The following is a 10,103-nucleotide window of genomic DNA, read 5'->3' as shown; positions in this document are numbered from 1 at the left end:
CATCCGTGCAGGAAATGATGTTTTTCCTTTAGGCTTTTCTGCAGGGCGAAGCCACTACCCACCGAGCTGCAAGGTTAATGGCGACGACGGTGACCCGGTGACGACGGGCGACCCGGGGGAGCGGACTGAACACGCACCATCTCCCGTGGGCAGTTCTGCGCTGCTCCGCAGCACCCTGAGCGCGGCCTCGGAGCCCAGGCCGGGGCGGGGGGACCCCCAGGAGCCGGGCTGCGGGGTGCCCCGGCGAAGGGCAGCGGTGACAGCAGGTGGCACTGCAGCCCCGGCTACGGGCGCCTGCGGCGGCCCCGCCGCCACTGCGGTCCTCCCACGGAGCCGCTTTCGCACACTCACACTCACACTCACGCTCACACTCACGCTCACGCGGGGCCAGCTGCGGCGGGACGAGCCGGTGCGAGAGGTTGAACGTGCCCGGTGGGCGCAAATGCAGAAAGCAGGGTGAGAAGAGCAGTGCAGGAAATCGAGGCAGCCCAGGCAGCGAGAGCGCAACCACCAGCAGGCACAAATCGGGGCAGTTTTGGGAAGGAATGTGAGTTGGTGTAAATCTGTGAATCCGAACACGGGGCGGGRAGGGGGGACTTCTGTTAGCTATACTAATTCATGCAAGGATCTGGCTACCAATATTTCCAGCTGTGTCTGCTAAGAATATAGTGAGAGATAAATCATAACCTCAGTTCCCATCATATAACAGCCCTGTGAATTTAGCCTTTTTTTTTTTTTTTTTTTTTTTTTTTTTTTTTTTAGCCTGGCTTCCTCAGGGCTCTGCATCCTCTGGGGAGAGGATTTTCTGCTGAATGCCAGCCTGCTGCTGAAACCCCCCTCCTCCCCAACGTCGCCGAAGGCCTTGGCCTTTTCAAGCAAATTTCAGAGATAATTCAGTCAAGTGTTGAGAAAACTAGAATCCAAACAGGGAAGASAGAGTCCGACTGGAGCATCCCAGTGGGAGACAGACCAGCAGGACTGGGATGTGCTGCTCTCGGGCAGTAGCCGGTTGGTCGCCTGTGGGAAGCGAGGATTGCTGCAGGACGAAGGCAAAAAGGAGCTTTTCCCTCTGTCGTTCTTTGATTTGGCTGGCAAGTCCCTGCCAAGCTATTCCAGAGCTGCGTTCAGGCGGTCAGCTGCGACCGGACCGGTCCCAAACGCGAGCTGTGCTGGTTAGTTGTGTTTGGTCCCRTGATCCTGTTTCTGACTTGCAGCTGCTTGAGCTCATGTCCTGCAATTAGTGGGTGGGCTCAAGGAGACCACTGTGGCTTCTGATCTCTTGGGGAAAGGGAGAAAATAAGCAGGATTAAGGAATTTCAGAAAATTGTAAGCATTTTCATTTCACATGGGCTTCGCCAGAAACATCCACCCTGGTGAAGGCAGGCCACTGCAAGGTACATGGGCCCTGGGCAGAGCTAGCAGACATGGTTACTCATGACTGTCACCCAAATAACGTGTGTGTGTGTGTGTGTGTGTGTGTGTGTGTGTGTGTGTGTGTGGTGTACACGCACACAAATGCATCCAGCTTTCTCCACTCAGCAGTCAACAGGCCTGTGGATGCTGGGGGAACTTTGTGTCTCTGCTAGACGAAAGGGGCTATATCCCACCTGCAAAAACATTTTTGCATGGATTTCCTCCCCAGGATTGCTTTAGAGAACATGAGGGAGCAGGAGGCGCAGTGACTCGTGTTCGGTATTTTTTAGTAGAGCTGATCTGCTCAGGTGACCCCACCACTTGTCCAGCCCAACCCATCTGGGCCACCACGGTCCCAGCTGAGCTTTTCACTGGGGTTTCCTGACTCTGCGCTCTCTGCATCCCTTTATGTGGGCAACATCCCATCGGACGTTTCAAGGCTGGATGTTATCTCAGYAGCATTTAATGCTCACAGGCGTTCAGGGCTTGGTGCTACAAATGCGAGTGTTGTTTCAGGCAGGCATTGGCCATCCCGTCCCCGCTGTGGAGCAGAGGACCCAGGCCACCATCTCGGAGGAGGCCTGTTCCGCTGCTGACACATCCAAACAGCTCCCTGGTGCTATTTTCCCCAAAAAACAGTTCTTTGCAGCCAGGTTTTGTGTTGGAAGAAAGCCTGGCCTGGTATTCAGAGCAGAGGGAACCCGATGAGGCAAGCACTGAGGCACTGGCCCAGCGACGTGCTTCTCCGAGCAGCAGGAGGTATCGAAACCTTGTGGCTACTCTACAACCACAAGCGTGGGTCTRACCCTGCAAATCTTGCTCGTGGAAACGACTGCAATCAGATGGGTTGTTCGAATGAACGCTCTACCAGGTGCATTCGTCGGGAYGCACATACGTCTGGGATATATTTATGCTTTCTGTCTTCTATTTTGGGTAGACATTAACCGTACGTGGTCGACTCTCCGCAGTTTTAAAAGCAGCCTCTGGTTTGCACTTGCTAACCAGCTTTTAAGAGCGTCTCCATGACCCAGGAGCGCGCGGGGCTCTTGCACGGCAGCAGCCAGTTGCAGGTCTCGGAAGTCCCTAAAGAAGAGGGGCGGCAGCCGTGTCCCCTCGCCGCGTCCCCTGGCACCGGGAGAGCGTCGGCCCGCGGAGCAGGCGTCGGGGCAGCCCACTGCTTTTCAAGGAAACCGGCCAAGGGCCATTATTTTCGCACATGAAAGCGCCCCAGCTTTCGGGCGGACAACCTGGCTCCGCTTTAGCTCCCTGGAATCCCCGCGGTTTTGATTTTCGGCGGAGAACAATCTTATCAGGCGAGATCGTGCGCAGAGATACGGGGCTTTCGGGCAGGGCTGCTGAAGCGCGCACTGCCTCCGCTCGCCGGATTTATTTGCTTTCCCCCCCGGCCCTGCCCCGCAGYGGGTTTCGGCTTCTCCCGGCGACCGTCCCCTCGGCTTTCATCGTTGGAGCAGCCCGGCCTTCCTCGGGCATCGCTGCGCCGCAGGCGCCGCTGCGGTCCGGCTGCTCGCGGGGCTTCCTCCGGAGCTGCCGCCGCCGCCAGCGCCGCCGCGTCTCCCGCCGCGCGCCCCTCCGGGCCGCTTCCCCCGCCCTGCTCCCGCCAGCTCCTCTCTGCAAACCGCCGGCYGCGTGGGCACCTCGTCTCCGGTCGCGTGGGCAGGACGCGCAGTTTCCGCGGGGGCCGGCGGTGGCACATGGCTGCGGCTCCGAGAGCGGCGGGAGGACGGAGAGGCACCCTGAGCAAGGAAGGTGGGAGGCCAAATGCCCCGGTCCTCGGGGCTGGAGCAGGGTTTGAGCAGGCCCCTGYGGCCACCTCCGTGCTCGGGCCCTGGGAAGTGCACAGAAGTCACCGTGAAAGTTGCAGCCCATCTTTTGGAAAACACTTAGTATTGGCTTAAAAAGCTACAGTGACATCGGAGCCATCTGGTGCATGCCGGCCTTCATGGGTGTTTAATTACCTTCACTACAGGAATAATTCATGTCTAKGTCCTATTTGCAGCTTTCAGCTTCTAGGTCTCATTTCGTCTCCTTCCCTCCTGGTTTAAGGAGTTTGAACAAGTCTCCCTCGTACCGATGCATTTGGGTCTCTTCCGCTTCTCCTGCCTAGATGTCCAAACCTCACAGATCAATAAGCCAGAAGGGTGACCAGCTAGTTGGATGTCCTGAGTGTCGMGGAGCCAGAGGAACTCTGCTAAATCAGCACGTCTCCTGGAAAGTTGTCAGGGTTTCATCCCAGGCTTTGCTCCCTACYAAAACATATGCCTCCCATTTGGGCTTGATTTAGGCTGTGACTGGGTGCATGGGTGYAAGCCAGAGCGGGGTAGTGGGGATGGTTGACTGTTGATTAACCAATCAAGAGATGGATTAATCTGGTGGGTCAGGATGCAGGGAGGACACTGTTGGGAGGCCAGAGGCAGAATAGGGGTGAGGGACTCCAAGCGAGCAGCCCACATCTCTCCTCCTGCCCTAGGCCATCCTGGGGCTCCTTGAACCGCATCCAAGCTACCCTTCACCCCGGAGGCCACGGAAGCAGCTCCCACGCATGGAGGTAATAGATATGGTTGGTACGGCCCAGACCTCGAGGCCAGCCCGCTGCAGCGACTGYGCCGGTCCGCGTGGGCAGGTACCGTTGCTCCCGGGYGCGACGCGGAGCCCCTGCTTCCACGGCAGCACCCCAAGCCTCTTGCCTGCACTCCTCRCTCCAAGAAATAATCYRAGCTCTGTGAGTGCCTCCCCGTCCRGCACCTTCAGGACCCTTGGGGATGTTGGCTTGAGCTGCTCTTCTGCCCACGGAGATTCCTCCCGGCTCGAATCTCAGCTTCTCCCTCCTCTCGCGGGGGCGGCAGTGTTATGTGTCGCAGCCTGAGCTGCCCTGGTGGTACCAAACGATGACGCGGCTTCACCCAGGCTGCACCCGAGAGCTGCTGAAGGCCCAGGGCGGTGTGGAGCAGACYGAGGGGGGTGGGAGGAGGGGATGTCCCAGGCCCTAAACAACCCCCCAATTCATCCCAGTATGATGGGGCTCTTGTGTTGAACGCACSAAGTGCCAAAGCCTTGCCGGTCTGTTGGCCCTGGTTCTGCAGCAAGATCACCCCTGGGTCTACACGGGCACCTCTTGGGCTGGCACCCAGCCCCAGGCTGTACCAGACACGGGACAGTCGTCACCGTGTCCGTCCCCGAGGACGCAGAAGCTGCTGCCGTGCTGGCTCTCCTCCGCCGCAGCAGCTCCTTTCCGAGACACTGGAGTTTTGGACATCGGGCAGTYGGAGCGGCGGAGGGAAGGCAGGCGGCCGGAATAGTTCAAGAGAAACATGCTGATGGCTTGCAGATGTAACTTCATTTTCAATTGTTTCTAATTTGCTCCCCCCCGCCCAATTCCAAAGAAAAACACAATTTCTTCAGGGAGTGTTAGCCACAAGCTTCGTTTCGCATTGTCTTCTGTTCRATTGGTTTTGTGTTGTATTATTAGGAATATTTTACTAYGTAGTAATAAGCCRCTGTCACTTATTATGGGGACTATAYCGGKAGGCGGTGTGGGCTCACAGCGCACCAGCCCGCCGCCTTGCCATCTGCCCTTGCTCCCGCCTTCACCAGGTCTTCCATCTGCCTCGGTCTCAGTTTCCCCTACTGGGAAACAGGGCCAGTACAAACTCTACGATCTGAAAAGCCTTCTACCCTTAAGTGGAAAAGATGTGGTTTTCCTTGTTTTTTTCCACCCTGAGAATCAGTTGTGAGGATTTTCCATGCCTTTTCTACCATAGCTCAAATCCACCGTGAGCAGGCAAAGCACCATATGGAGCAACCTATGCACCCAGCGCCCTAMAGAAATAGGCTGTACATGAAAAACTAACCCAGCAATGGAAAAGAGTGTCTCTGCTYACGGAGGCATTTTCAGGAAGCTCTGGCCACGTGCAAACAGGAAGTTGTAATTGAGTTAAATCTCTCTCTTTAACCTTATTATTAGGATTGGGATTACATGCTTTGGAGAAACTTCAACCTCAATTTAAAATCTGGGGAGGTGGGAGCAAGTGCTGGAGCCCAAGGAGCAAGAGGGAACGTTCCTGCGCCTGGGGGCGAGGCAGGTGGCCAGGCTGGCCACGAGGGAAGCCGGGGTGGCCGGGGCTGGGCCGGGGTTCAGCCTCGCACCTTTGGTCCAACCGGACCCAAGAGCATCTGGCTGCTGCTGGCGTAAAAGCTGATAAACGTCTAGGCTCTGGGGAGCTCGGTCGCTTCCTCTCCTCGAAGACTAAACCACGTTCTCCTCCATCCGAGGTCAGCATCTATATTTAAAGCTGTGTCCACATCCAGTTGGGAAAGATGACRGCGGCTCAGGCTACTGTGGACATTTGACGCTGAACCAAAGCGCCCTTAGACGCAGCCTCTGCCCCTCCTGCTCTCCTCGCRTAGCACCTCATGCCCTAGGAAAACCTGATGGTTTCAGCCCCAGGAGGGATAGCAAAATACACCTTTGAAGACGGATTTCTACTGCCAGGGTTGTGCCAGCTGCACCTTTACCCCGTCTGCCGCTGTTAACAGCAGCTCTGCACAGGGGGTAGGTTGAAGAACCACTTCATTTCCCGGCATGGGAGAGCTGGCGGTGGCATAAGAACCYGCTGGAGGCAGAGATACAGGCTCCCACTGCCAACAGCGTCACCCTGCAGTTAGCCCATCCATGGATGCAGAATCACGGGCAGTAAAAAAAGCACCTGGGCAGRCAAACAGCGAGGTTTTACATGCGTTCCCGGGCATTGCCTGCCTGCTGCTGTCTGCTCACTGGAGAAAAACAGGAGCAGGGGACAAGCGCCGAGGTGAGGTACATGGTGCATGTGCTAGGGCTTCTCTGCAGCTCTGCGGAGTGTTAAGAATTCCAGTAATAGTTAAGCAATTATTAAATAATGCAATGCCAAAATTTTCAAGATTGTGTGCTCAGTAGGTAATACAAATTTCAAAAAAAAAAAATCCAAAATGATATGCTCAAGCCTGGTTTACAACATAGAGTGCACAGGTCTCCTGAAGACACCAGTGCTCCAGGCTCAAAGCTAGCATTTCCGATATGGATATGTGAACTTTAAGTAGCCGGGCCTGAAAATGCTGCTTTTAAATCCCTCAGCTAAGCGCGCATCCGCTCTTCATTGCGGGCCCCTCCGGTGGATTTGCCAGCACGTGGCACAGGGTCGCGGGGCTGGGAGCGGGGCCGGCCAGCGCCGGGGGCCTGTAGGGACGGAGAGGCCCGGCTGGGCCCCGGCAGAGCGGGCGAGTGCTGGCCCGGGCCAGYGCTCCATAAACATGACCCAGGAAATGAAATGAGGAGGGAGCCGGGGTGGCGGAGATGTTTTCCCATTTGGCATTTGTTTTTGTACGCCGAATTTCCTGCTGGGGGAGCTAAGCGTGACCCCCCTGCGGGCTGCCCCCAACGCTTTTTGCATGGGGATAGGTGAGGGGGGAGAGGACTGCYGGTTTGATCTGCTGGAGGAAGAGGAGCTTACGGTAGAGGTGACCTTTCTAAATCCCTGCTTTGGACAGACATTTCCAATAAGTGCTGAAGAAAAGCCTGCCAGTTCCAGCTTTCTCAGCCTGCTCTCCATTTTCCTTCCATCCTCTCCAGGCTGAATTTAATCCGAGAAGGTTCCTTTGAGCTTTTGTGTGTTGCTGGGGGAGATGTGGGCGCACAAGGGATCGCGTTACAACTTTCATTTCCTGAAATGTTTGAGGGAACATCCAGGGTTTTATCCACACATCAGGCAAAGTTGAGGGCTCGGATTTCAGGTCTTGTCACTCAGCTGTCACCAAACAAATGAGCCTCTCAGAGCTGGAGACGGAGAGAGCTACCTGCTATTCATGACCCCGAAAGCAGGTGATCACTCATGGGAAAAGCAGGTAGAATTAATCATTCTGCTGTTCTCCATTTCCTCTCCTTTTTGGCTGACCTGAACACAGTGTGAAATCTGTCCTGGGGGGTGAGCAGGGAGAGAGATGGCATTAACTCCTTCCTGCCGCTGGAAACACGGAGAGGAGCAAGGTGAGAAACAGCCCCTAGCCCCCTCCTCGGGCTGACTTTCCCGGGAGAAGCTCGCTGCGAGGTCCAACCTGCCCCGACGAGAGCTGGGCAACCTGCGGGTGGCTCAGCCCCAGGGCCTCCCCGCTCCTGCCGGGCCCCTCTCCTCCTCGCAGGGCGGAGAATTTATTCCCAGGGGTTTCCCCAGCATCCTCCATCACCCCCCACCCCCGGCGACGCTCAGCCCTAATTGCAACCACATCCCTCGCCCCGTCGGAGCAGTGCTGGCTCCTGGGGTGGGCAGCGATCCCGGACGGCGGCGGCAGCGCTCCGGGCCCTGCAGCAGCCCCGGCCCGGAGGTCTGCGCTGCGGGGGAGGGTTTGACCCCCAGCCCCCCTGCAAGTCGAGCCTGCGCGCAGGAAGCGCCTTGGCCGCTGTTTGTTTTGAAAACAGCCGCTGGTTCGCGAGTGCCCGCTCTGATTTTCCGCCGCGCGGAGCTGGAGCCCCCGGGCAATATTTGTTATTTCTCTCCGCCGAGACCGCGGCTTGGAAAGCGAAAAGCAGGAGCTGGAGTTTATCCGTCCTCGGGGCGCAGAGCCGCTCGGCGGCGGCTCCCCGGAAAAGCCGCCCTCGTTTCGTCGCGCTTTGGGCCGGGAAAGGGCCCGGGCTGCAGCGGGGGCGCTCGGCTGGGGGCCCCGACGGGGCGGCCGATGCTAGACCGAAGCAAGGCGGGGGAATAGTGCGGCGACATAACCCGCGCGGCCAAAGCACCGGGCCCCCGGCTGCCCCGCAGGCCGCAGCGGGGGAGGCCGCGGGGGCTGCTCCAGCCGCAGCGGGGTCGGATCCGCCGCCGCGTCCCGAGGGCTTCCTGCCCGCTCGGGGAGCGGGGGAGAGGCATGCGGAGCGGAGGAGAGGCGTGCGGAGCGCTGCGGCCTGGGAAGACCCTCCTGCAGAGGGTGACATTTCTCCATGGCCCAAGACCCCGAGAACAAACACGGCGGCGACTTAAATAAACCCGAGCTTAATGATGCAAAACGCTAACACRGGAGATCGGCATCGTTAGCGCCCGGGCCAGGAAAGGCCCCGCCGCGGGCAGTGGCCCCGACGGGGCGGGCCGCTCTCCGCCGCCGGCCGCTGCCGCCCGCTCGGCCCCGCGGAGCCGCTGCCGCGGGCCCCCGCCTTGCCCCTCCGCCCTTCCTCCTCCCTAGGCTGCAAAGCAAACGACCTGTCCCACTCGCACGGGGGACCCCGTCGGGAAACCCGGGGCCCGGCCCGGGGCACRTCCAGGCTGGCGGGCGGCGGGGGCACGGGGCTCATCCCTGCAAAGAAAAGTGCAGCCGCGATGTTCTGCCATCAGCGTTGTTTAATTTAGACTGTTTAGGTACAATAGAAAATAAACCTGAAAGCACATGCTATTTCCGGTAACAAATACTCAAGACAGACAGCTTCGTCCGCAGACTCTTTGCAAGCCAAACTAGGAAGGTGGCGAGCAGGGACAGACAGGAGAAGGCAACATCAACATGGAGCTGGCGGGGCAGTCTAAGAAATACTCGTTTAGAAGGAAACGGCCGGCAACTTTTATTATTATTAAACTCCTAATTTTTAGCCACATCGATGCAATTCACCACCGAAAAAGAAAGCAGCCTGAGGGGCGTTCGCTCACGGGAGCTCTCTAGCTAACCGCCTCGCACGTCCACGTTAAGACATAGGCACTTGTTTAAACTCTAATACTGCAGCTTTTTCATTGCTTTTTTTTTGCCTTTAATTTAAACTACATCGAAATCTTTCTGATATTCTAAATATGAAAAATGTAAACGTAACTTCCCCTCCCTCCTCCCGCTACAACACAGGGCTCTGCACAGCGGCTTCGGCCCTCTGCCTCCGTCCAGCTCCGCGCCGGCCCTGCGGGGCCCCGGTGGCCGGGCAGCGATGCGCCCTGCCCGTCCCTGCCCCTCGCCCGCGGGGCTGGATTTTATTCGGGTGGAATCGGATCCAGCTGGGTTTATTTATTTTTTTATTTTAATTTTTTTTTCGGTAATTCCCGCTGGGAGCAGCTCGTTTGAACTCGAAGGGAAGAGGGTTTCTGCTGCTCTCTGCGTTTGGCTACGTGGAAAAAAAAATAATAATGGTGATAGTGGGAGACGCTGGGGTGGGGAGGGAGCGGCCCAGGAGCCGATGCGGGGTCGTGTGAAAAGAGCCGAGAGCCCCGTTAAGAATCACCGGGCAAGCTGTAAAACCGTGTGCTGTCCGCTATGTACAACCGAGGGTCTCTATCCCCGAGGTAAGGCTCCTCTCGCGCGGCGCGGGCCGCCGCCGCCGCCGCCCTCTAGGAGCCCAGATCCACCAGGCTGGACGTGAGGGGTCCCAGCAGCGAGTCCTGGAGCTGGTGCCCTTGGAGGCTGTGCGCGGTCTGCGAGGCGGCCAGGCCGCCCAGGCCGTAGCCGGAGCTCCTGGCGTGGCCGAGGCTGCCCTGCAGGAGCAGCACCGAGTTCTGGTCCGGGCTCTGCGGCGGCGAAAACTCTTCCTCGGAGCTGGACATGAGGGGTTTGCTCCCGTCCAGGGGCGAGAGCTGGTTCGGCTTGTTGGTGGCCGCGTTGTTGTTTTCCGTGTTCTCCCTGCGCGAGGCACAAACACAGCGGGGCCGTTAGCGCGGCCGGCGGCGGGAGGCGCCCGGGGC

The 10,103-nt window shown here is 58.1% G+C and overlaps 1 protein-coding gene across 1 annotated transcript in view; it reads right to left on the bottom strand.

Annotated features, from left to right (window-relative positions):
• Positions 1-8,769: 8,769 nt before the first annotated feature.
• Positions 8,770-10,103, bottom strand: part of SIX1 (SIX homeobox 1) — a 3,087-nt gene continuing 1,753 nt past the window's right edge. Inside the window, exon 2 of the mRNA XM_085315055.1 lies at positions 8,770-10,041. Coding sequence (XP_085171181.1) covers positions 9,753-10,041 — 289 coding nt within the window. The 3' untranslated portion in view covers positions 8,770-9,752. The remainder of the gene's footprint in view (positions 10,042-10,103) is intronic.

Source organism: Rhea americana, unplaced genomic scaffold, assembly GCF_003343005.1.
Source record: "Rhea americana isolate MKP2758 unplaced genomic scaffold, rheAme1 scaffold_42, whole genome shotgun sequence".
Taxonomy (NCBI): domain Eukaryota; kingdom Metazoa; phylum Chordata; class Aves; order Rheiformes; family Rheidae; genus Rhea; species Rhea americana.
Note: the sequence above shows the minus strand (reverse complement) of the source record. Positions and strands in the feature narration are given on the sequence as shown.